We start from the raw sequence: 26,454 nt of genomic DNA, 5'->3' as shown, positions 1-26,454 counted from the left end.
TATATGGCCTGGTGCTCACTCTCGCGGGTGCCACTCTTGGGACGCTGCATTCCTTTTTTAAAAAAACTTTCAGTGCGATATGCGCGCGCTTGTTAAAGCAGCGCGCACTACGAGCTTATTGCCTGGCATCTGCACACACTGAGCCCCTCCCTCATTCACCAGACCCCCTCCCCCTCTCTCACCCCCCACCTCCCTGGCCCTCACTCGGTGCGCTGCCAGGGACTTAGTGTGGTTGCTTCCGGTTGCTTTCACTTTCGCAAGCACTCCATGGCATTTCTCGGGAGCTGCCAGTCACTTTCACGAGCACTCCACGGTCCCTCTCTGCCTGCAGCGCATGGCCCCTCCTGCAGCGCATGGCCCCTCTGCCTGCAGGGCATGGCCCCTCTCTGCCTGCAGCGCATGGCCCCTCCTGCAGCGCATGGCCCCTCTGCCTGCAGGGAAAAGCCCCTCTGCCTGCAGCGAACTGCCCCTCTGCCTGCAGTATATGGCCTCTCTGCCCATCGCTTCTAAAGATCACAGCGGCGTGTGACCCTGCTGTCCAGGCCCCGTAGAGGTTCCTGCCTTCTCGTTGTATTCCTGTAACGAGCCACATGTAATGTGTGCCCCTTATGGGCACTGTTCTAGGGAGGGTTCTGTTTCCTCGTTCTTCCCACCTCTCTCTCTAAACCTGAAGGGCCCACCGCCCATGGAGTTTGTGCCCCTTCAAAGCGCTGTCTACAGGGTCGCGCTCTCTCTTTTTATCCCTCCCTCTTTATCACTGTAAGGAGGCACAGTGCCTTTTCAGTGCACGTCTGGGAGGACTTGCTCTCTGTGTATAACTGCAAGGAGCCACATCCCCTGCAATGCAGGGCCTCTCAGTGCGCAGCCTGTGCAGGGTGCCCCTCGCTTTGTATTATGTATTCAGGGCCCACAGCTCCTGTAATGTGTGGCCCCACGGTGCATGGCATGTAGAGTATCCTGGTCTGAGTGTTACTTCTAAGTGACCCACATTCCCTGTAACGTGGCCATTTTTGTGCACGGTCTGTTGGGGGACCTGCCTCCTGTCTATCGCTGTAAAGTGTGGCCTCTTGGTGCATACTGCATAGTATGTGCAGGGGCCTTTCCCCATCTCACTCTCTCTCTCCCAAATGTACTCTGCCTTCTCTGCTCCCGTAATGTGTGGCTCCTCGGCCCACGAGATATAGGCGTTCCTTGTCTCCCAGCATGTAAGGGCCCCACAAGCCCTGTCACGTGTGGTCCAAGGCAGGCTCCTGTAGTGCGCCCGAGCTCTCTCTGAGGTGAGTAGTCACAGCTGCAGTCTTCACCTGCTCGCGCGCCCATCCTGCAACGCTGCCGCACACATTGCATTACTTTTATCACTTCATTAAAATTTATTTAACTTTGTTTTTATTATCTCTGTGTAGAGCAAGCCCAGCCATCCTTCACGCAAGCTCCTGGAGAGCAGACAGGTGGGGAATGCATAATGGGGAGAGTTGCAGCTCTCTCCTCGGAGGGCGAGTTCTCAGCTCTACCTCAGTCCCTGAATAATCAGCAGGAAAGGGAGGTACAAAGAGATTCCAGAGAGACGCTCTGGTACCTCTCTGCACTCCCCTTTCCCGCTGTATCTTCTCTCAATTCTTGGAATATGCTTGGCACTCTCCTCTCCCTCTGTATATTCTCTGCACCCCTTCAATGAACCCTGCCTTCTCCGCCCCCTCTGTATATTCTCAACACCCCTTCATGTACCCTGCCTTCTCCGCCTCTGTATTCTGTGCACCCCATCAATGTACCCTGCCTTCTCCGCCCCATGTATATTCTCTGCCCCTTCAATGTACCCTGCCATGCCAATAGCTCAAACTCGCAAATGCGAGACCTATTGCATTGCCAACACACTAGCAGTCATAACACACTAGGGGTCAAATATATTTTCAAACTGCCAATAAAGTTACTCTTATCTACCTATTATAAATATTTTGCAATTACAACATCGTATTTAGTAGTGTGTGTATATAATAAACAAATGTGTGCTTTAAAATAACACAAAAAGTGACTACGTTTCTAATGGTGTTTTAAATGCATTATAATAGATACTAAGCACTAGCCAACACAAACTCCCTTTAATAGGCCTTCAACTACACTACAACTGTAAACTGCTGCAATAGGTAAAAAAAATTCTTTAACAGAACACTTTGCAAAATATTACTAAGCACTCATATTCACAAAAACGACTTACACCTACCAACGGCAAGACCTATTGGCTATACCAATGCTTGTTTTAGATTAGCATAACGTCTTTCCTCAAGTACTGGAGCAGTAGCTGTAAGAATAGTTCACTCAATTTGCACTAGATTACCGACGTCTTCAAACAAGGTATTTAAGTGTTGGCGACGATATGCATTTTGCAGTAACTTCATTCATCGTGTTAGAGCCATGTCTGAGCGTTATCATCTGCTGCACTAAAACCAGTGCCGCATGAACTGCTAGTTTGAAGTGGTCTGTCCATATGATGAGGCTTATAGCGGACGTTCATTCTGCTTCATGAATAGTGAGAGGTAGAGCCGGTCTACTGGACGAATATTGCTAGAAACTTGCCTGCACAGGTCCTAGAGAGATAGTGCTCGAAAGGTCAATATCTAGCTTAGCGTGCTCTGCTGTATGAACTACCAGAGGGCTGCTACATGCTGTATCATGCCCCGCATGAGCAGGGGACAGACAGTTAAAAATAATCAAATCAGGTCTAGAATAGACCCCTTAGTAGCTTCAGCCTGACTTTGAACGAAATGAAAGTAGTCTGGTATAAGCGATAAATTCTACGTATATTTATGGTTACTGCTGACCGGATCTCATAGCTTGTTATAATAGAACCAACATATTTCATCTACACTGTGTTTACTAATAACATTTAATACCAGAATGCCCCCACTTGCTAATCTAAATACCTAGATTGCATTACAAGAAAGCGGAAATACTTAATGTGGGAAGTATTTGCTTGTATTGATCAGAGACTGGGTGCAAAGTGAGGCAATATTATAATAATGCATTGTTGAGGTAGATAGTTCTTGGAGTCCAAAGGCTTTGATAGCTGTTCCTTAATATCCCACTCACTTGTATCTTACACGCAGTAGCCAGATGCCCAAATGTCGTTAGAATACAGGCAGAACACTGGGTCATTTGAAGCTGACTTTCACTTTTGGACGTTGTGTGTTTACTGTGCATCACTGCAATAAAACTTTTCTCGTTACATAAAGCACCCGAATTTCAGTTCTGTGTCCTTATGTAGTGTACGGATGGTACACTTTAGGGTATCCTTTATTTTTTATACATGTGCAGTAGTTTCATCCCTTCTTCCTCAGCTTGCTTAGCTGGCAGAATGTTGTTGCAGTGATGACTAGGAGTTGATTATAGTTGAGCTTTTTTCTTTCAGTTAAACAATGAAGTAACATTCATACGGCCTAGATACAGGATGTTGACTCCCTGCCAACATTTTAGGCATCCCTTTTTTAAAGCCTGGAACATTCAGTTAAAACAGCTGTTTAGCTAGGATGTAAGGTATTACCACTCACTAAAGAGACTGAATTGTGATATTCATGTGCTGAATGCAGCCATGGGCCTTCGGAATCAATGTAAATAATTGCAGTGTATAGTACCTAGTGTACTATATGCGATTTGCCTTCAACTAGTAATTACCATTGGATCATTGTGTTCTGTCTCACTCTAATGCCTGTTTAAAACAACAAGCATGTGCAATGCAATAAGTCTCACATCACTGAAAGTTTGAGCTATTGGTGTTCCATTATTATTGTCACACCAATAGCTCAAACTTTCAGTAATGCGAGACCTATTGTATTGCAAATGCTTGTTTTTGCTTGCTTTTTGCACGGCAGTGCAGATAAAGCTGTATTTTGGAGCAGCGCTGCCCTCGAGCACCGAGTAAATGCAGCGCAGGCTTGTCATTAGAAGGGGAAAAGTCTGCTAGAGCTCCTTCAAAACACAGATTAAATACAGCATGAATCAGTAGTTCGAGTTCCATTCAACACATTCGATAGAAGCCCCAACAAGACATGCCTGCTTACACAAACAACACACACACACACACACACACACACATGCGTGAATTGTTCTGAAAAACAATAGTCTGGAGTGCTAGTTCTAACTGTGCCAAAGATCAGACCTAAACAAGCCATTGGAATAGCCAACAGGTCTTCCCTTTAGGGCCTTATAAGTTCTTAGCCATGCAGCCCATTATTCTGGGTGCTGTGCCACCAGGGGTTAAATAGCTATACAATTACTACACACTGGGTCATGCAGTCTGATTCAGGAATACATGCTTGCCTCTGCTGTGCACTTCTTCCTAGGCGGCATTCAGGAATTAAAAGCAACAATGGGACGGTGGGGTGGGAGAGAACTGAAAGCAACAGTGGAAGGATGAGGGGAATTGAAAGCAGTGATGAGAAGGTGGGAGGGGGGATTAAAAAACAATGATGGGAGGGTTGGAAGGCTTGAAAACATGGTTCCCAAAACAAATGGTTCCAGCCTGCAGCAGATTACAAGCGCATCTGGGCAATCTCGTGATTCGCAGATACTGTGTTAGCAATTAGGACGGGGTACATAATATCAAAGATGACACTCTGACCCATTCTATTGCCCCAGGCTGTTGGGTTTGTGGCTCAACAGAAATGTGTCTCTACAAGTGCAACCGCAAACAATCTCAGCGTTGTCTGGCCCTCGACACCTGGCTCCAACTCCAGGCAACAATTCCGACAAGAGCGATACTGCTGGGCTACTCATGCCAGGTCCTCTCACTTTCTTGCTTACATAATAATTAAGAAAATTTAGTTTTTACATGTTTTGGTATAAAAGATATAAGTCCTAATTGTGCACAGATCCTGCTCACGAGTCTGTGCTGAAGTCTGGCTTAGTCGGTATATCCAGTCTCGTGATTCAACTTCAGAGATTGAAGCCAGTAGTTTTGGATTCAAATCTCCACATTCTCACCTGAGCAACCTGCAAGGCGTAGGACACAAGCAGTACTCGTCACATGGCTACCAATTATTAGAGCCAACCGTCGGGGCCACTGAAATTATGCGGACCGGCAGGGTAGGACCAAATTACGCAGCACATTGACTATATTATGCGGCAAGAAAAGACAAATTATGTGGCGTAATGCAGAACACTTTCTGATAGTATAACTTTATCATTTTGTTATTTTTACTCGTGTCAATACTGTCTGGGCAAAGGTTTCACCTCATTAGTGCCAGTTTAACACCCAAACACAACAATAAGCAACTGACAAGTGATCAGCTAACCTTTCTGAAGTACCTTCCAATGCGCAACGTGTCCCCACATTTTTAGTAACTTTTTATACATTTGAACTAGAATCAAAAGTTTTTGTTAAAATCTGCAGATTATGCAATGTAGGATGGATTATGTGGTAAATCCAAAATTATCCGGAAACACTACAGTGCAAAACTGCATAATTCCAATGGCTCTGTCTAACGTCAATTTAGCTATATATATATAAATAAATGTATTGCTGATAAAAAGTTTCGATAATGATGAATAGCACAGTTACACCGTAATTTATTTGGGTCATGGGAAGGAGACCGAATGTTGCAAGCAGTACACAAACACTGAATGGTTGCTTCTCTTTAAAAACATAATATATAGGAAAGTGAAAGGGCGATGTTTATTGTGACTTAGACGTGGGCGAAACTTCTCCAGTCACTGAAAGAAATAGCAGGTAAAACTCGCAGGGCGGACAGGCTTAACACAAGATAGATACACATTGTTCTTCTGCGTTTTGCCTCACGCACTGCAACCGAATCCCCGAGAATAAAAACAACTACAGTTCAGTTACACTAGTCTTGGGATCCCAGGTAGCGGAAAGCAGGGCTTCAAACGCTTGAAAGTTACAAGTTTGTGTGTACTGAATGAGGCAGAAAAACAACTCCACAAAACCAGGATACAGCATTCAGTGTAAGTGTAGTCCGTCTGCCTCAATCGGGACCATCCATCTCGCTAATGCATTCCTCTATAAATTTCTCTGCATTAGTGTTCTTTGTGATTAGTGCTCTTTGTGAAAGTTAGTTTTTGCTGTGAAGTTTTAAAACATAGTTTACGTTAACAACTTAAAACAGAGCAATGGACAAGTATTACAAACTGTGTAGCTACTGAGTCCACCACCCTGAAAGCACATTGAGCCTTGCAATGGGTTGGCAAGCACTCACAAAATGCCAATACCACGCATGCCATCAGCAACACAGAGTTCCAGTGCAGGCTTTCTATTTACTAGCGTGAAGCAGCCTGGGAGCGGTAGTCCAAGATCATCACAATCAGAACAAGAAACGTGGCGGGAGGGATGAGGGATGGGAGCACGAGGCACAATGAGGAGTGGGAGGGGCATGCAGCAACATGGGAGGAGCATGCATCAACATGGGAGGAGGTGGGAGGGACGAATGCTGCATTAAATGCATGCAGCTTTGGGCGCCGAGGCTGAACACAGGCAAATAGTAACATGAGCAGGAAACCAACAAAAAAAGTCCCACTAACGAACAGATAAACAACCAGAGCGTAAAGATACGGGAATTGGTCCCTGCTGCATGGGAGGAAACAAAAGACGAAAAGGGAGGCCAAAGAGGAAGGATTCACCACTAGCCAGCAAGCATTTTGGAAGCAATGGGCAGGATGGAAGCCCACAAACTGTATACAACAGGTCTTAAAGGCTCGATCTAAACCGAAAACAGCCATGTGGCAATAAACTCAAGCTAATAAATATTGATAACTGTGTTTGAAAATAGAATGTCAAAAAGGTTTCAAGAGGATTAGAGCAACATGTGCAGAAACGTTCTTTTACGGAGAATGAAGTTAAAAATACCACCAAGTTTGGAAATAATGATGGCAGCATAGATTTGTTTAAAATATTGATTTAAATGAATGCATTTGTTTAGGCTAACAATGAAGAAAAGCATTTCCTATTGAAGGGTCATTTGAACTAAAAATGTAATGAGTTAATAATATTTGTTCATGCCACCGAGGATAAACATGGCATCGAAGTGCTCAAAAATAAGGTGTAAAAAAGTTTACATGGTTAGGAACAAAAATGCGAAAAAAATAATTGTGAGTGAAAAGATGAATATATGGGTGCATTGGGCAGCTATGGTAGTATAGCTAGGGAACCTGATTACGAAAGCCTCTTTTGTGAAAAACCCATCTTCGCTAACAACAGAGGAAAGAACTTGAAGGAACTTCTAACACAACCCACCAAAGCTATCTTTACCAAGTCTTATAAGGGCACCACACCATGTTTGAATTGCAGTAACTGCAACAATGTTATCAAAGGTTCATGGATGACTAATCTCATGAAAGGAACGCAAATCAATATTAAGGTGACTGCTACTTGCGATACTACCAATGTAGTGTATCTTTTGAAATACCCTTGTGGGTTACCCTACGTGGGTAAGACAGAGAGAAAAATCAAGACGAGAGTGCATGAACACAAGAGTAGTATCCGAACCAAGAATTTAAAATCAACAGTAGCTGCTCACTTTCTAGATAATCATCACAACATAAGTCAACTGAAGTTTTTAGTAATGGAAACGGTTGAGAAGATTGAAGGAAGAAACAACAGTAATTATCTTTTACAAAGAGAGAATTATTGATCAGAGCCCTCAACTCTTTGAAACCTTTCGGTTTGAAAGACAGAATGGAGTTTTCGTGTTATCTGTAGCTCCTGTGAAACTCTCTTTTAATATGTTCAGTAATCATTACATTTGCCTATCCTTGGTCTATCCTAGCACTGGTGTATTTTTCCATGTGGTTTTATCATTTCCTTTGGCAGCACACCTTGGTGGCTTCACCAGCATTTATTTGTTTCTCCATTTTCCGTTAGAGTTCCATGTTTAACATGAGTCACGTATTGAATATGCTACTTACCAGTATGCATCTGTTCTTGGCATGTAGGGCTGCTAACATTCATATCTTAGCATTAGATCGCCGCCTAGTGTTGGGCTCGGATGATTGCACATTGTTGTCCTGGAAGAGTCTTCGAAGTATCCTGAGATAGGTGGCTCCTCCCCTGGACTACAGTGCGCATGGGCATCGGCTCCATCCCCAGATTGTTTTTCGCCATTGTGGCAGAAGATGGAGTGAAAAGTGTAAAGGATGTCCATGCTAATGAGTAAATACAATAGTATATCTGCAGCTGCGACAGGCACCGGGGAGGAGGGCGGGCGATATGAATGTTAGCAGCCCTACATGCCAAGAACAGATGCATACTGGTAAGTAGCATATTCAGTTCGAGGCATGTGGGCTGCTAAATTCATATCTTAGCATAGAATACATAGCAGTCCCTCCATCAGCGGCGGTTGCCCGTGCCAGCTGCAGAAACCTGAAAAAGTGTTTTGAGAACAGCCTGTCCTACAGCAGCTTGCTGTTTGGAATGCACATCAACACAGTAGTGTTTTGTGAAGGTGTGTGGTGTGACCCACGTGGCTGCTCTGCAAATGTCCTCTAAAGGAATGTTCCCCAGGAAAGCCATGGATGCCCCCAGTTTGCGTGTGGAGTGCGCTCTGGGGGGTATTGTTAAAGTGCGCTTTGCTTTTTGATAACATATCTGGATGCACTTAACAATCCACCTGGCTATCCCTGCCTTGGAGATTGGGTTGCCTTTGTGTTGTGGTGCGAAGGCAACAAAGAGTTGTTTTGTCTTTCGAAAGTGTTGTGTTCTGTCTATGTAGTACATCAACGCCCTTCGTACATCTAATGTATGGAGCATCCTTTCCGCCACCGTTTGCGGGTTTTGAAAGAATGCTGGTAAGTCAATGGTCTGGTTTAGATGAAACTGTGACACCACCTTAGGAAGGAATTTAGGGTTAGTGCGTAGCACTACCCTATTTGGGTGAATTTGAATGAATGGCTCTTGTATTGTGAGCGCTTGCAGCTCACTGACACGCCTCAGAGACGTAATAGCTATAAGAAAAGCCACTTTCCACGTAAGGAATTGGAGCTCACATGAGTGCAGTGGCTCAAATGGTGGTCCCATCAGTCTGGTGAGGACGACGTTGAGGTTCCACACCGGAGCTGGTGGTGTCCTTGGGGGAATGACTCTTTTCAGACCTTCAAGGAAGGCTTTAATGGCGGGCACTCTGAAGACAGAGAGGTGCTGCCTGTTCTGAAGATAAGCCGCTATGGCGGATAGATGTATCCGAATGGAAGTGTACGCCAGATTGCACCTGTAGAGATGCAACAGATAGCAGATGATGTTGGGGATAGATGCATCTAGTGGGTTGATGTCATTAGATGTACAGTAGATGACAAAACGCTTCCACTTAGCAGCATAGCATGCTCTAGTAGTTGGTTTCCTCGCCTCCTTGATGATGCTCATGCATTCTGGAGGTAGGTTAAGGTACCCAAACTCTAGGACTTCAGGAGCCAGATCGCCAGGTTGAGCTGTTGCGGATCTGGATGCTGAATTTCTCCATGGTTCTGCGTCAAAAGACTGGGCGTGAGGCGCAGTCTTTGATGCGGTACCACTGAGAGTTCGAGGAACGTGGTGTACCAAGCCTGGCGCGCCCACGTTGGAGCAACTAGGATGAGGGTCATCTCGTGTTGCCTTAGCTTTCTTGCGACCAGCGGTATTAGGGGGGCTGGCGGAAAAGCGTACGCAAATTTGCCTGACCAGTTCATCCATATCGCATTTCCCTGCGACTGTGGGTGAGGGAACCTGGCGGCAAAGTGTTGGCATTTTGCGTTCTCTTTTGTGGCAAACAGGTCTATCTCCGGATGACCCCACTGCTGGAAGTACGGGTGGAGGACAGATGGGTGTAACTCCCACTCGTGCATTTGATGGCTGTACCTGCTGAGCAGATCCGCCATCTGATTGTCCTTCCCTGGGAGGTGTTCTGCCATGAGGAAAATGTTCCTCTGAATGGCCCACTTCCACATGCTCTGAGCCAGGTGAGACAGCTGTGGCGAGTGGGTGCCTCCCTGCTTTTGGATGTAGTACATTGCGGTCATGTTGTCCGTCCGGACTAGCACGACCTTGTTGCACAGATGTACAATGAAGGACTTGAGCGCCATGAAGATTGCCATCAGTTCCAGATAGTTGATGTGCATCTTCTGTTGTTGCGTTGTCCATAGTCCCTGCACCGTGAAGTCGAGCACATGAGCTCCCCATCCCTGGAGAGATGCGTCCGTTGTCAGGACAATCTGCGGCACAGGCTCTTGGAACAGTCGGCCCTTGCAAAGGTTGTGTGGAGTCCACCAATGCAGAGAGTCGTATGCCCGACTGGTAACCAACACTAGGTCTGTCAATTAGCCACGAGCCTGTGTCCACTGATTCGCTAAGCACTCCTGGAGCGGGCGCATGTGTAGACGTGCGTGAGGGACTATGAAGATGCAGGAGGCCATCATGCCTATCAACTGCATGAACACTCTCGCTGGCAGCGAGTGTTGTGGCCTGAACCTTTGGATCAGGGCCTGCATGCTGTCTATCCTGACTTGGTTTGGCTGAGCCATGGCCGTCAGGGTGTTGATCGTTGCACCTAGGAACTGCCGGACATGTGCCGGCTGAAGGTGCGATTTTGGGTAGTTTAGGGAGAAACCCAGATCGTGAAGAAGGTGAATTGTAGTTGACATGTCCGCGGCGCACTGCTGCTCTGACTTGGCTTGTACGAGCCAGTCGTCTAGGTAGGGGTAGACATGGATGTTCTGCCTCCTGAGGTGCGCCGCTACTGTCGCCAGACACTTGGTGAACACCCTCGGGGCTGTTGTGACTCCGAAGGGTAGGACCTTGAACTGGTAGTGTTTTCCTTGAATAGTGAACCTGAGGTATTTTCTGTGTGACGGGTGTAGTGGAATATGGAAATACGCATCCTTGAGATCCAAGGTTGCTAAGAAGTCCCCTTGGTTTAGCAAGGGAAGAATCTGTTGCAGCGTAAGCATGTGGAAATGTTCTGATAGTATGTACAGGTTGAGGGGGCGTAGATCTAGAATGGGTCTGAGAGATCCGTCCTTCTTTGGAATAAGGAAGTACAGGGAATATACCCCTGTTCCTTCCTCTCCCACCGGCACTTGCTCGATTGCTCCCTTTTGCAGCATCACCACTACTTCCTGCTGCAATAAGAGCAAGTGCTCTGCGGACATAGGCCTTTGCCTTGGCGGGATGTTGGGTGGAGTGGACTTTAATTCTAGGCAATAACCATACTGGACTAGTTGTCGCACCCACCTGTCTGTGGTGATGTTTTTCCAGACGGGCAGGAACTGCTGCAGTCTCCCCCCGACAGGTGTTAGGTGGTCGGGGGGCAGTGACAGAGAGTCACTGTTTGCTTGGAGTAGAGGAGCGGGGGTTGTTGTTTCCTCTGCCGCGACCTCTGTTGCTGTTATTCCTGTAACCTCCCTTGTTCTGTTTAGTGAAAGAGGATTGTGCCCCACCTTTCGAGAACTGGGATTGTTGACCCATTTGTCCTCTGGTGACCCCACGTGCGCCTGAGCGACGAAAATTGCTGCCACGAAACTGTTGTGACTGCAGGGCCCCCATGGATTTAGCAGTTTCCGTGTCCTTCTTTATTTTCTCTAGGGTGGTGTCAACATCTGGACCAAACAGACTATCAGGATTGACCGGCTGATTAAGAATTGTTGTCTGAATATCCGGTTTAAAGCCTGAGATGCGTAGCCACGCCTGTCGTCTTAGCATAACACTAGTGTTGACAGCCCTAGCAGCTGTATCTGCAGCGTCAAGCGCACACTTGATGGCTGCGTTTGAGATGAGCTTCCCCTCGTTAATGAGCAGTTGTGTGGCTTCCTGGAACTGTGGAGGCAGGTGTTGTACAACCTGTTCTAGGGTGTCGTAGTGCGCCCTATCGTAACGCGCCAGGAGCGCTTGTGTATTGGCGATGCGCCAAAAGTTTGCTGCCTGTGCAGCTACTCTTTTGCCCCCTGCCTCTAGCACTTTGGACTCTTTATCCGGGGGAGGAGCTTCACCCGTTGTCTGGGAGTTGGCACGTTTCCTGGCATTGGCAACCACAAGAGAGTCCAGTGGCAATTGTCCCCGGATGTAGGCGGGGTCCGCAGGTGCAGGCCTATACTTCTTTTCAATGCGAGGGTTGACCACTCTCGCTCTTGTAGGCTCCTTAAAAATGTCCCCAGCATGTTTGAGGACACCTTTTAGCATAGGAAGTGTTTTTACTGTCCTTTCAGAGATGGCAAAGGTGTCGAAAAGGAAGTCTTCCTCAACTGGGTCGGCATGCATGTCCACATCATGATTGGCTGCCGCCCTTTCAAGTAGTGCATGAAAGCCTGCTGAGTCCTCAGTCGGGGATGCACGTGCATTAAAGAGCTGCGGGTCCTGGCCCACACCTTGGGTGTTCTGGTCACCAGTGTCATCGTATGAATCCGGTTGTACATCAGGTTCATCGATAGGGAAATTGTACTGCTCATCCTCATCATACCCCTCACCCACAGAGTGCTCTGGGGAGGGAGTAGGGCTCCGTCTTGGAGGAGGCTGGATTGGTTCCGTGAGGCCTGAGGCGTCAAGGGGCACCCTCTTTTTCTTCAGTGGGATGATGTAGGAGTCCACTGGCTCCGAAGTGATTTTCCTTTTATAGAGGGTCAGCTTGCCTGTTGCAGCGTCGATGAAATGCTCTGAATCGTCTTCCGATTCGAGTACCCGACGTGGAAGAGGGTCAGCCGGCGAAGAAACTTGTTTCGGAGCCGATTTTGTTGAAAACGCTTTCGGCGCCTCCTTAGGTGGCAAGAGAAAGAGGAGTTTTCCAGAAGGCTTTGCCGGAGTGTCCTTTTGCGGCTGCGGCGATGGTATCGGAGCCGATGGGGCAAAGGCTTTCTCCCTGATTCTCTGCAGTGACTCCGCAATGAGGGACGGTTCACTCCCCGTGGGTTTCGTCGCCGACAAGGATGCTTTGATCGGTCCCTCGGATCCGACGTCTTTGTGGGCCTTGTGCGCTTTGGGCGCGGAACCCGTCTTCGGCACCGCCGATTCTTGAGGCTGGGGCGCAGACTTCTTGTGCGTAGCCTCTTTGGAGCCGACCTTGGCGGGCTTGGACGGCGTCGTAGCCGCTGATCCGTGCCGACCATCTTTCTTGGAGGACCCCTCCTCGGGCGTCGGTTTCGATTTTGCAGCATCGGAATCGACAGACTTCTTCGGCTTCTGCGGACCGGAGGTCGACGGAGCCGATGGGGTGACGGGCACCGTTTTCTTCACCGGCACGGCAGCCATCTTAGGGACACTCGAGTCCTTAGGTTTCAGTTTCGTTTTCGGGTCGGCCATTTTAGGTGTCGTCGATCCCGACGGTTTCAGTTTCGGTTTCGAAACAGTGTGCCCAGCAAGTGAGTCCGTAGCCGGGCCTGAAGGCGGGGCTGTGGCTTGCGGCAACGGGTCCTGGGTAAGGCCGACAGGCGATCCCGTGTCCCGGTCGGTATCTTCGTAACCTTCGGGGCAGAGCTCGTCCCCCGAGCTGTCTGCCGCGGCCCCATAAATCTCATCGTCGTCTCCTACCTCTTCGACGTATTCGAGGTCTTGACCCGCGACTCCGTCGTCGTCTCCCGGATCCGCTTCGACCTCCGTCTCCGGTGGGGAGATTTGTAGATGGTGACCCTGGACCTCTTCGTCCTGGTCGCCGAAGATGTTCTCCGGATCCGGGGCCGCTTGCCTAGCTTCCAAGCGCACCGCGCGCCGAAGCTTGAGAGTTTTCTTTGATCGGAACTGTGCACAGGCCTTGCACTTTCCGTCGTCGTGGTCAGGCGAAAGGCACTTGTTACAGACGGGGTGTAGATCAATGTGTGGGTACTTGGACCCACAGAGCGGGCAGTACTTAAACGGGCTCCGCTCCATGTCCGAAAAGGCTTGCAGTCGTGTCGCGACGAGAAGGCCTCAAAGTTTAGAGAGCGAAGAAAACTCCGCTTATTCCGGCTCCAAGAGACGGAAGACTCGAGACCGTGCGCAGACAATACCGACGCAAGAAAATCGAGGCCTTTTGGCCGCTAAAAGTTAGTTTTACTTGGTTCCGACAGTAAGACGTCGAGACCACATCCGAACCCAATGGCGGAAAAAAACAATCTGGGGATGGAGCCGATGCCCATGCGCACTGTAGTCCAGGGGAGGAGCCACCTATCTCAGGATACTTCGAAGACTCTTCCAGGACAACAATGTGCAATCATCCGAGCCCAACACTAGGCGGCGATCTAATGCTAAGATATGAATTTAGCAGCCCACATGCCTCGAACCTTCTGTTTTCACAGTTACACATGCTTGGGCTAATAGTTTCCTTTCTTCTGTCTGGATTTTCCAATCATCTTTGCAACTGAGCCTTAGGGCCCATCTAGGGCTCACCAGAATACTTTGTTCTTATTTGGCTCAAATTCTTACAATTTGGTCATCCTTAGTTCTGACATTGGTTATTGTATACATCATGTTTATTTATTTTCCATTTTTCATGGTAACATGTTCTCTTTACCTCATGGCACTGCTTATTTAGTGTTACGTTACTGCTAGTTGCGTACACTTTGTTAACCGTTGTTTATATTTCTCTTGCATGGTTTTTGGATGCACGTATGGCACTGGCTAGATTTTTTCCTCCTTCATATTTGCGTTGCACACTCGTATTTTCACGAGATGCCGCCTCCCGGAACCATCCAGTCCGTCTTCACGCACTAGTATTTTTATTCAAATATGGCGGTTCATACACCGTGGGGCACATACTCCCTGCTTCCGGTTCACGCGGAAAACTTTGACTCAAGTAAGCTGCGGAAACATATAGTTCACAGTTCTTTTTGCCCCTATGCACTTTATCTTGGCTTTCGCGCACTGACACTCGTAATCTTAGCACACTTCATTTTCGGTTCTGTATATTTGTTCCACACTCGTTTTTAGTTGTACATCATTTTTTTCATTTTAATTATGGTGCCCAACTACAAGGATATAAGGAATTTGTCAACGCTAGAGCGACTGTACGCGCTTGGTTTATACTTGTTTGGGATCACTCAAGATTTACATCTTCACTTTTTATAAGATCACCATTGTTATTTTGGTCCAGTTTGTTTCCTTGTTGATTACTTGCAGATATCAGGCCCCTGATGAAGGGCTTGGAGTGCCCGAAATGCATTGGGACTTTGCATTCTCTGATTGTTTTGTGATTGACATCATGCTTACATGTTGTGGATTGAAATGAATAATATAACATCAACCATCAATGAACATTAAATGCAAAGTTTCAACCATTTTGATTTAAATCTCTTTTGTGCGGCAATTGTGCCTATTATATTTATACCAACTTTTTCGTGGGCTCCAGCTGTGCTCGGGGGGACGTCACCAATACAGGCGACGCATTTCAATTAGTATAGCCACCTTACCATACTTGCTACCATTCAACTTGCTGGTGAAAAAATGTCTAATGCTGAGGGCTGCAGTAATTTACATTTGCCACCAACAGAGCACCTCAGCGCCACCCGGTGGACAGCTTGGAGCAGTAGGAGAATTTTCTGCAGAAAGGAAAGCTGTAAACTGACCCACATGATCACCGCATTAACTTATGCTAGGTTTTCTATGCCACGTCATTGGCAGAAGCAAAGTGAGGCAGAAGCACTCTTCCTTAAAGGTGTGAGAGGAGGAAGGGAGCTGTGAAGGGAATACGATAGGAGGAATCAGTTGTGGTGTGAGTGGAGATGTGACTGTGTGAAGGCAAGTGGAGCTGTGTGTGGGTTTTGGTTGAATGTATAGGTAAGTGACCAGCTTGTAAACAAAGGTATAGGAGAAGTGTGCATGTGTAGTATTAATGTTCATGAGTAGGTGATTGAAGTATTGTGCCTGCATAAGTGAGTGGAGAACTGAGAGTAAAGAATGAATGTAAGTGAGTGTAGAGCCAAGTGTAATATTCGGATTGAGCCAATGATATCTCCTCACAAAGGGTCCTTTGTAGTGAATACTAGCCTACAGGCGCAAAACCTACAGCAGCAGTGGTAGGTGAATTTCCAAATAACAGCCAAAAATCCCCATTCACGCTTCCAACTAGAAAACACCACTGAGCCAGGCAAATGTCAACGCGTACTTGGTCGACTTGTTCAGCAGCGTGAAAGCGCTTACTTCATCTGAATGGAGCCAAGATGGAGATCAAAGTACTGGCGGAACAGAATCTACCTTTCAGATCTTGGAACCTACAAGTCCCATTTACCTCTGGGCTCTCCTTTGCTTCTGAAGTTGATTGGCCTGGGGCACCTTTCCCTACCTCAGAAAATTCTTGCAATTCTCCGAATGGACAACGACTGTAGACTCAGTTAGACTGGGATTTCAAAGGAACTTACGAGGTAACAAAGGTTTCTAAACATGGAGGCTTGAATCTGAGGATGCACTACATATACAACAAGATGTAAACACGCATTTTTGTTGGATGTATGAAGTTCAAGGTTCTTTTCAATGTTCATAAAACCAACTGAGGCGAAGAGACAGGGTATCTGTAAAATCTAACACACCGCTCCTTGCCCCTGTAAAACTGTGCACTCAGCAATGTCACAGCCCATCACCCAATAAGTGTTCAGATGGCTTGAACATGGAGGGCAGACCTTGAGAGTTCATGGCCACAACTCTGGAAGAACAGGATTCAAATCTGAGGGAAGAATGCAATTGTTTGCCAATCACAGCAGGCCGGAAGCTGAACTCGTTCGAGCTTGCCTACAACTGAATTACACACACACTTGGCAGCAGGTGTTGAAGTTCAGACTGGGACCCTCCCATCACCGATTGGATTCGTATTTCACTTTTACACACATACCTGGCCTTATCTAGCACTCTGAAGTGAAAGTAAGGTGAGGCAAGTGCTAGGCAAACTCTCTCAATAAATACATCAGTAAGTGGAGTAGTGTGTAAAGAGGTGCAAGGAGGTGAGTTGGGTAGTGGCATTGCATAGTTGAGTGGGAGTCACTTAATGGAGTACTGAGGGTGCGGAGTAAAGATGGCACGACCAGGAAAGTGTGCGTCTTTGTGTGGTAGGGTCACACAGAGTGCCGGTGATGCAGAGAAGTGTTGTGGAAAAAGGAAAAGAATGGCGAGTATTCACTGCACACAGAGACTGACACTCAAGAGGCTTCCAATACACCCCCGGTGGTTAACCCCCCGCCCCCCCAATAGTGCCAGATTAGGGAATACAAGTATGAGTGGGCGGGAAAGCACATCGAAAAGCTCTCTAAATAGCCCCATCAGTCCACAGACGGCTGGTGCTGGTCCTAAACATAGGTTATCTATCAGCAGTGCTCAGAAGCAGCCTTACCTTTCTTCTCGTCCCCCTGCTCAGAGGGAAAGTACTGGGACACAGCCAGGGTGTAGAAAGCACGCAGTGCAGCTCTCCGCTGCTCAAGAGAGAGGTTGACTCCTGAAGAGGAGAAGACACAGACATCAATGCTAGGGCAAAACTGCAGAGATACAGACAGAAAACACAAGACAGGTGCTGCATTAAGCGCAGCACAAGAGGCACACACTAGGACAGCTATGGAGTATGCCGCAGCGGTTTGTGTACATCGCTACCGAACAGTACTGGGACCACAGCTAAGGATTAAGGTGCATCTGCAGAGCAGAGGGTGGAGCTCAGTACTGAAACAGCAGAATATGCGACAGGTCAGATCGAGATACACAGACAGTCATATGTAAAGGGTCTAGTACTGAAGCAGCAGGGTTTGCTGCAGGGCACGACTGATGTATATGGACAGTGCTGAAGTAGCAGGGTATGCTGAAGCTCATGATTGAGGTACAGGGACAGTGTGGTACATGGGGCTCAGTACTGAAATACCAGTGCATGCTGCAGGTAATGGTCAGGTACATGGACAGTACTGCATAAGGGGCTCAGTACTGAACTGGCAGCGCAGGGTATACTGCAGACCATGATTGAGGTTATGGACAGGTCAGGCTATGGATGTTGTGGCTGAACTGAGAAGGTCTGGACTCTGGTGGGTCCATTCAATTGACAATGAATATTGATTGATTCATTCATTCATTCCTTGCCAAGATTCCCACATCACAAACCCAAGATCCAGGAGTGCTTTATATACTGGAGTAGAAAAGCATTTGTGTACAGAAAAGAAGTAAATGTCAAGAGGGCCTTGTCAGTAAGGAGGGGCAGCCCATACTCCACACACACACCATGCATACAATTGAGAGGGGCAGAGCACTGCTGTCACCTTGTTGCTGCTTGTCCTCAGACGGCTGTGCCTGCACAGTGTAGACCCCCTTCTTCTGCTCACGATTGATTAATAAAAGTCTAAAAACAAAACAGAGGCCATGGTATGGCTGGTCTTTGTCAGGGTGGGTCACACAATGCTAACTGTGCTTTCATGCACTCACTACAACTGAGAAACATGAGCAACGTGTCTCTGACTCCCAGAGACATGTTGTTTTAGACAACAAAATACACAGCAGCACACTCTGATAGGGACTTCTAGCTGCAGATACTTACCTTTGAATTCCCTCGGCGTCCGGCTGGATCTGGAAATTTTTGCTGAGCAATACCCTGTGAGCGAGACGTCAGCTGGCTTCATTCGGCTCTGCGTGCCGTGACGTTGTTGGCATCGGTAGCGTTGGTTATGACATCGCGGTGCCTACGTAGGCGCCACCCAGGTGTGCGGACCTCAGTTCTTTTCTTTCCACGCCAGTTAAGCGCCGACCAGGGAAGAGCTACCCCTCTGCCGCAATTTGCAGGCATTTTTCTCGACTTTTGTCGACATTTTTTGAGTAGCGACTTCGTGTGCGAGGGATGTCTGGTAGGAAAAAGGTTTTAAACCATGGAGGACTTGTTCCCGCATGATGTCTTTTTACCGATCACACCACGTTTGTCTGTGGTGTCTTGAACATGACCACAATTCGAAGTCATGTCGGGCGATGACTCAGAAGACCTTGAGAGAGCGGGCGATGAAGTTACTCGTGGCCGGGCAGTCAACACCGTAAAGCGAGACTCCGAGGAGTTCACGGTCCCGTTCCAAAGAAGAGGAGGTCACAGGACTGCTCACAGAGCCCTAAGTCCTCTTCCTCCCATTCGAGGTTGTCTGGACACTCGGGGAAGAGGTACAAGAAGAAGAAGAAGTCCAAGCGGACTTCGACTTCACCTCAACTGGCGTCTGTCGTCGAGAGAGGTAAGGAGCACCAACGCTCTAGGCATGGTTCTGCAGAGCCGGAGCCTGAGTCGACTTCAGGCCTCCCTCCCTTTCCGGGAGCCGGAGCGACTCCCGCTCAGATTAAAGATTTTTACAAGGCCATGTGCGGTGTATTTGAGTGGGAAGACCCTGTTGGTGAGTCCTCAGGCCCCGCGGTGCCAGATGGGGCCCCATCGGGTTTGAAGACGTTGGCTCGGCCACAGTGCTGGTGGGGCCTCAGGGATCCGAGCCAGGTCGATGCTGGTTGTACCAGCACGATATCCCCCAGCGTCGAACCCAAAGTTGGTGCCTGCAATGTCGCTGATGCCAGTCAGTGACGCAAGCCCCTTCCTCATCCCTGACGAACTGGAGCCGGAACAGCGTTGAGCGACGCCGATTCCGATGTCGACAGAACCCAGGGGTTCTATGTTGTCGCCTGAGCACTTTGTGGACGTGCTGGACTCAGGAGAGGAATGGGAGGAGTCTGGAGACCCACTAGAGAACCAGGATGTCTCTGAGGAGACTATGGACCGGTATGGGGAACTTGGGGAAGCCAGTAGTCTGGATACTTCCCCACACACTGGTATGCTCTCTCCAGGGGCTTCCAATTCTGAACCCCTATTGCCCTTTATTGTGGCACTTACAGACGTCTTTCTAGGAACATAGTCCAAGCCTAGCACAGGGGCTCCTGTGAATAGGACGATTTCATGCCGCCATCGTCTAGCTCCGGGTTACCCAAAGTTCCTCAGCCAACAGCCCACCCTAGAAAGTTTGGTGGCGCAGGCCTCTACTTCCCAGGGCGCATTTCCCTCCGCCCCTCCGGATAGGAAATACAAGAGACTGGACTCATTTGGGAAGAAGAGGTTTTCTTCCTCCAGTCTGGCATTGGGGTCAGTGAATACTGCATGCTTGTTGGGCCGTTTCTCCCACTCTCTTTGGGAGACGGTTGCACAGGTGCTGCCACAAGTGCCGGGGGAGGCCTGGGCTGTGCTCTCCCAAGCTGTCAAGGACAGGAGAGATGCAGCTACATTCGCCATACTGTATGGTTTGGATACAACCGATTCGCTAGGCAGATCAATTTCAACGACAGTGGCCTTGAGGCTTCACGCCTGGCTGGCTTCTTGGGGATGGCCTGGCCAATTTGATGGACATGCTCTTTAATGAAACCCGCCTGTTTGGGGAAAAGGTAGATTCGGCCCTGGTCAGGTTCAAGGACTCTCGAGCTACGGCCAGATCCTTGGGGTTCTCCTCCACTCCTCGTGGCCAATCTTCTTTTGGTCCCTTTCATGGCAACGGAAGGAGTTTCCAGCCGCATCAGCCCTATCCCAGCCACCGTCCTGCACAGACTGCCCAAGCCGTGCGTGGACACGGTACATTCCGTCCTCGGAATGGAGGCCAGAAGTCATTTACCACACTGTCCCCAGCAGTCGCAGCCTCCAAGCACTCCTAGGCTGATTCTGCAGGACCACACTACTCCAGTGGGTGGGAGTAGTCATCATCATCTCCCCCGCTGGTTGATCTATTACAATGGACAAGTGGGTCTTGCAGATCGTCAGGAGGGCTATTCTCTTCCTTTCCTTTCTTTTCCTCCTCCTATTGCGCTGTTAGACCCGGGATCCCTGGTTGGCTGAGGTAGGCCCCCGAGACCAACTAGGGACCCTCGTTTCCACGTTAGGGAAAGGAAGGACACCTTTGCAGATAGCACCCGCTCACTCACTTGGTAGCTTGGCACGAGCAGCCAGGCTTATCTTCAAGGCAAATCTGTAAAGTATTTGCAACCACGCTCACAGCAACCCAACAATGACACCACAAATGGACTCCAGACAAGTTTCATAAAAAGGAGTATAACCTTATATAAAAAGATATACGATAAGACCACACAATATAAATCCAACATATGTGTATTTGTAATATTCCTTCTCGCCGGTTGTTAGGCCAGCCAGCACTTGTAAGTTCTGGCGATATTAATGAGCACTTCTAAACTTTCCACTGCAGTCCTAATGCAATGCTATGCAATTTGTAATGCTAGAATCAGGCACTTTGCAATGTAAATATAATGCAATGCGTAACGCAACAATCAGGTACTTCGTTCTGCAGAAATAATGCAATGAGTAATATGACAATCAGGTAATTTGTTATGCAGAAATAATGCCATGCATAATACACTCATCAGGTAGTTCATTATGCAGGAATAATGCAATGCGTAATATACTAACCAGGTAGTTCATTATTCAGAAATAAGGCAATGTGTAATATGACAATCAGGTAGTTCGATATGCAGAAATAATGCAATGCGTAATACACTCCCACACCGGTCACGGTGCCTTAGGCGGTCTCTCCGCCACTCGTGCTGACTCGCAGTCAGCCTCTGTCAACAGTTGCCCCCACACAGGTATGGGGTAACAAAAAGAGCAGCTCCACACTCCGGGCCCGGTACTGCCACTCCTTTGGCAAGTAGGGGCCGCGATACGAGCCGAAGCAGAGGCTTGCTCTGCAGGAATGGGAAAGCATCTCCCTCCGAGCCCGCACCCCAGGAGTCGACACACGTTACCTGGAGGGTGCAAACTCACTCCCCTCTCCTCTTCTAGCGACTTGGGCCTCCGATGCATGAGGTTGGTTTAAGGTCCCGATCTGGCAACGGCGGGCTTGGGCCGGTGGCTCTGCTCCTCCGGGGCTGCCAGTCCGGGCTGCTGATGCTACGAAGATCTCAAGCTGCCACAGGGCACATTCACACAGCGTCGCTGCGACTACCTTGAGCTTCGGGTGCACCATCACAGAGCACTCCTCACGAAGGTCTCAGGCTGCATGAAGCGCACGCAAACAGCATCGCTGAGGCTCACTTGAACTCCGGGGCAATCCTCACGAAGGTCTCAGGCTGCACAAAGCACACGCACACTGCATCGCTGAGACTCACTTGGACTCCGGGTGTGCCCGATAACAAGGTAATCCTCACGAAGGTCTCAGGCTACACACAGCACATGCACACAGCGTCGCTGAGTCTCACTTGGACTCCGGTGCACACGATAACAGGACAATCTTCATGAAGGGTTCAGGCTGCAAAAAGCACATGCACACAGCGTTGCTGAGCTTCACTTGGACTCCAGGTGCCCACGATCACATGGCACTTCTTACGAGGGTCTCAGGCTACAAAAAGCACCGCACACAGCGTCGCTGAGACTACTGGAAACTTTTGTGTTCCTGAGTTTCTGCAACAGGGAGCCAGTTCACCTCAGGCCCTTGGGGATAAGTTACTTTCGAACACAGCACACAGCAAAGTCCTTCCAAGCAGGGGGACACAGAACACAGCAAAGTCCCTTTAGCCTCTCCTTGGTTAAAACAGCAAACTGCAGGTCAGCCCCAGAACACACAGCAAGGGTAACTCCTTTCCTTCAGTCTCTTCAGTTGTTTCTTCCTTGGCAAAGGTTCCTCTTGACCACGAAGAAGCTTCAGACTTGTTCAAACTTGCTCAATCCATTCTCCAAAGTTAAGGGGCTTCAGCTTTCATAGTTATACCCTAAATGTCTTTGAAGTCTTTTTGTTCAGGGGGGCACTGACCCCTGTTCAAACCAGTTCTGGGTGCCTCCCTACCAGTGACACCTTCTTCCTTTGATTAGTGGGGTCTGGATTCTCAATCACTCATCATGAGATGGGACCATTGTTTTATGGCAGCAACCCAGGCCTCTTCACCTCTAGGGGCTACTCCTCCCCCTGCACTCCAGATGCAGGTCAGCCTGTTGCTGTCTCACCTCCTCCCCTGGGTCAAGACGTTCCTCAGATCTTATCAATTTCAAATCCAGGCAGTCAATGCACAACCAGGCAGAGACACACAGAAATGTTAGAGCACAAAAACCCAGCCACTTCTAAAAGAGTGGCTTCTAAACACACAATGCAAAATCCACCTTCATAGAAGGATGTGTTATTACATTGTGAGTTCAGGCATACTAAACTTCACCTCTCCATCTTAAGCCTTTGGGAAGATAGGCTGGAAAACATATTACACAGCCTCCCCATTCTATCCTATGGGCAAAATGGCCTTTTCACAGAAAAACGAAATGGAGATTATTTCACTGTCAGGACATGGTACACACACACCTTAGTACATGTCCTACCTTTCTCATGCACTGCACCCTGCCCAGGGGGTACCTTGGACCCACCATAGGGGTGTCTGATGTGCCAAGAAAGGGAAGGCTAAGGTCTGGCAAGTGGGTGCACTTGTCAGAACAACATGGCAGTTTAACAAACTGCACGCAGGCACTGCAATGGGAGGCCTGAGTTCCCTCTTTAGGGCTACGTGTGTGGGTGGCACAATTAGTGCTGGAGGCCCACTAGTAGCAGTTGCCTCATCAGACCTGGCACACATAGTGCACTTTACTAGGGACTTTACTATTAAGGCAAACATACTAATCAAGTGCAATTACCACTGCACTTTACACAGGGAGGACTTGCACTTTGACACTGATCAGCAGTGGCAAAGTACCAAAGCATCTAAGTTCGCAAAACGAAACCATCACAGTACCAAAAGTAGAGGAGGTAGAGGCAAAAAGTCTGGGGTAATCACACCAAGAAATGCTATGTCTAACATCCGCCAACTCAGGAACAGCTGGCGGAGGATCATTTGAGACTGCTCTAGGAGGACGTTACAGATCTTTTGGCCAAAGGAGCTATAGAAAGGGTCCCAGCTTTAGAAGTAGGCAGTGGCTGTTATTCCTGCTACTTTCTAATTCCGAAGAACAACAAGGGGCTTTGCGCCATTTTAGATCTTGGAGTGGGACTTGAAGTTCCAATGGGCACATCATTGGGGAAATCTCACCGACGTGGTTCAGACCTCGGAAGGACCTGCAAAGGATCTGCAGTGGTGGTTAGCAAACCGAGAGTGCGTCAATGGCCTACCTCTCTCCCTTCCCCAACCAGATTTCACAGTTGTGACGGATGCGTCTGTTCTGGGATGGGGCGCCCACATGGAAGAGGCGGAGATCAGAGGGTCACTGGTCACCGGCGGAGACGGGGCTCCATATAAACTTGTTGGAGCTCTAAGCAATTCGGTTGGCATTGAAAACATTCCTTCCATCTGTCAAGGGGAAGTTGGTGCAGGTGTTCACGGACGATACCACCGCCATGTGGTACTGCAACAAATAAGGCGGGGTGGGGTCGTGGACCCTTTGTCGAGAGGCCCTGCGTCTCTGAACATGGCTGGAACAGCAGGGCATAACCCTGGTAGTTCAACACCTGGCAGGTTCTCTGAACGCCAGGGCGGACGACCTCAGCCGTCGATGTCTTCAGAAACATGAGTGTCGTCTCTTGTCGAAAGTGGTGCAAGGTATCTTTCAACAGTGGGGAGAACCTTGGTTAGATTTGATCGCCTCCGAAGAGAACGCGCAATGTTAGCTGTACTGCGCTCTGGAGTTTCCAAGGCGGCTATCGCTCTGCGACGCGTTTCGTCGAGAGTGGAGCCCAGGCCTATTGTACTCCTTTCCGCCCATACACAGGGTTCTGAAGAAGATCAGAAGCGCCCGGGCCCAAGTCACCCTTGTGGCGCCGGACTGGACAAGGAGAGTCTGGAGCTATCCAGAGCTTCTGAGCATGAGTGTCGATCCTCCAATCAGGCTGTCCGTTCAGAAGGATCTTCTATGTCAACTCTGTGCCTCCATGCGTGGAGATTGAGTGGCGGCAGTTGATGGCCTTTGACCTTCCTCCCAAAGTACGTAATGTTATTTTGGTGGCAAGGCGTCCCTCCACTAAGTTGTTATACGCCTGCCGTTGGCGGAAATTTGTATTATACTGTACAGAAAGGTCTATTGACCCTCTTTCTGCTCCTCTTTCTACTGTCCTTTTGTTCATTCTAACCCTTGCCCAGCGGGGCTCTGCTTTGGGATCTCTCACGGGTTACCTTTGTGCTCTCTCTGCTTTTTTGCAGCTGCCAGATCAGCCCTCTGTCTTTAAATCTCCTATTGTTAATAGATTTCTGAAAGGGTTGGTTCATTTATTCCCACCTACACCCTTTGATATGCCACAATGGGACCTTATTTGGTCCTCACTTATCTAATGTGCGGTAATTTCGAGCCTTTGAACAATTTTCCCCTCTGGCTGTTGACCATCAAAGCAGCGTTCTTAGTAGCGATTACATCAGCTCGGAGGGTGAGTGAATTGCAGGCGTTATCCAGCTCGTCCCCTTATCTCATGTTCTTTCCGGACAAAGTGGTGCTTCGCACCAGGGCATAATTCTTGCCAAAGGTTGGGACCCCATTCCATCTGGGTCAGTCCATTACTTTGCCCACCTTCTTTGTTCCCCCACATCCCTATAAGGAGGAAGAGCTTCTTCACCGGCTGGACCCAAAAAGAGCGTTGTCGTTCTACCTTGACCGCACAAAAGAATTCCTGGTGGATGATCAACTCTTTGTAGGGTATGTGGGAGCAAAGAAGGGAAAGGCAGTGCAGAAAAGAACCATCTCTCACTGGGTTGTTTCTGCATTAAAATCGGTTATGCCTTGGCGAAGAAGCAGCCCCCTGAGGGATTAAGAGCCCATTCTACCAGGAGAAAGGCTGCGACTACGTCCTTGGCATGGGGTATCCCACTTCAAGACATCTGTCAGGCAGCGACTTGGGCACCATTGCACATGTTCGCAAAACATTATTGCCTTGATGGTCAAGTGCGCAGGGAGGGGCACTTTGCCCGCTCAGTCCTGCAAGACTTTCTAGACTAGCTCATGAGTCCGCATCCCACCGCCGGGATAGTATGGCTCGGGTATCTGATTCAAAGGTAAGGAATCTGCAGCTAGAAGTCTTTATCAGATGAACAAGTTACTTACCTTCGGTAACTCATTATCTGGTAGAGTCTCTATCAAGCTGCAGATTCCTTAAAGCTCCACCCATGCCTCCCCGCTTTGCGGACTGATGTTGTACGTCTAGGGTTTCTCCCCATTCAGGGCCCTACTTTTGCACACGTTTTCGTCAGTCACTTCGTGGCTCTGCACTTCTGGTATGGAAAAAACTAAAAGTACGGACGTCTGTGCGCCTGCGTGGCGCCTATGTAAGCACCGCGACATCATAACCGACGCTACCGACGCCAGCGACAACACGCGGAGTATTGCTCAGCTAAAGTTTCTGGGTCCAGCCTGACGCCTGACGCCTGGGGAATTCAAAGGTAAGGTACCTGCAGCGAGATAGACTGCTTTACTTAACTGCGTTACTGAAGTTAAGTAACTTTTCGTATAGTCTAGTATTATATAAAGTCATAGATGTTCAACTCATAAGTTCTAGAATTACTGATCTTTGGGAAGAACAATTCTGTTTGGGACCACAGCTAGTGGCCATCAGAATTTGGACCAACACCCACACTAACAGACCATGCAC

General features: G+C 48.5%; 1 protein-coding gene across 3 annotated transcripts in view; it reads right to left on the bottom strand.

Annotated features, from left to right (window-relative positions):
- FUZ (fuzzy planar cell polarity protein) overlaps positions 1 to 26,454 on the bottom strand; it is a 158,837-nt gene that overhangs the window by 21,375 nt on the left and 111,008 nt on the right. For all 3 annotated transcript variants that reach the window (XM_078655249.1, XM_078655247.1, XM_078655248.1), the window contains exons 9-10: positions 18,157 to 18,236; positions 17,253 to 17,354 (exon numbers count right to left, since the gene is read on the bottom strand). In XM_078655249.1, the coding sequence (XP_078511375.1) occupies positions 17,253 to 17,354; positions 18,157 to 18,236 (182 nt within the window). The remainder of the gene's footprint in view (positions 1 to 17,252; positions 17,355 to 18,156; positions 18,237 to 26,454) is intronic.

The sequence above is a fragment of the Lissotriton helveticus genome, chromosome 7 (assembly GCF_964261635.1).
Source record: "Lissotriton helveticus chromosome 7, aLisHel1.1, whole genome shotgun sequence".
Taxonomy (NCBI): Eukaryota; Metazoa; Chordata; class Amphibia; order Caudata; family Salamandridae; genus Lissotriton; species Lissotriton helveticus.
Note: the sequence above shows the minus strand (reverse complement) of the source record. Positions and strands in the feature narration are given on the sequence as shown.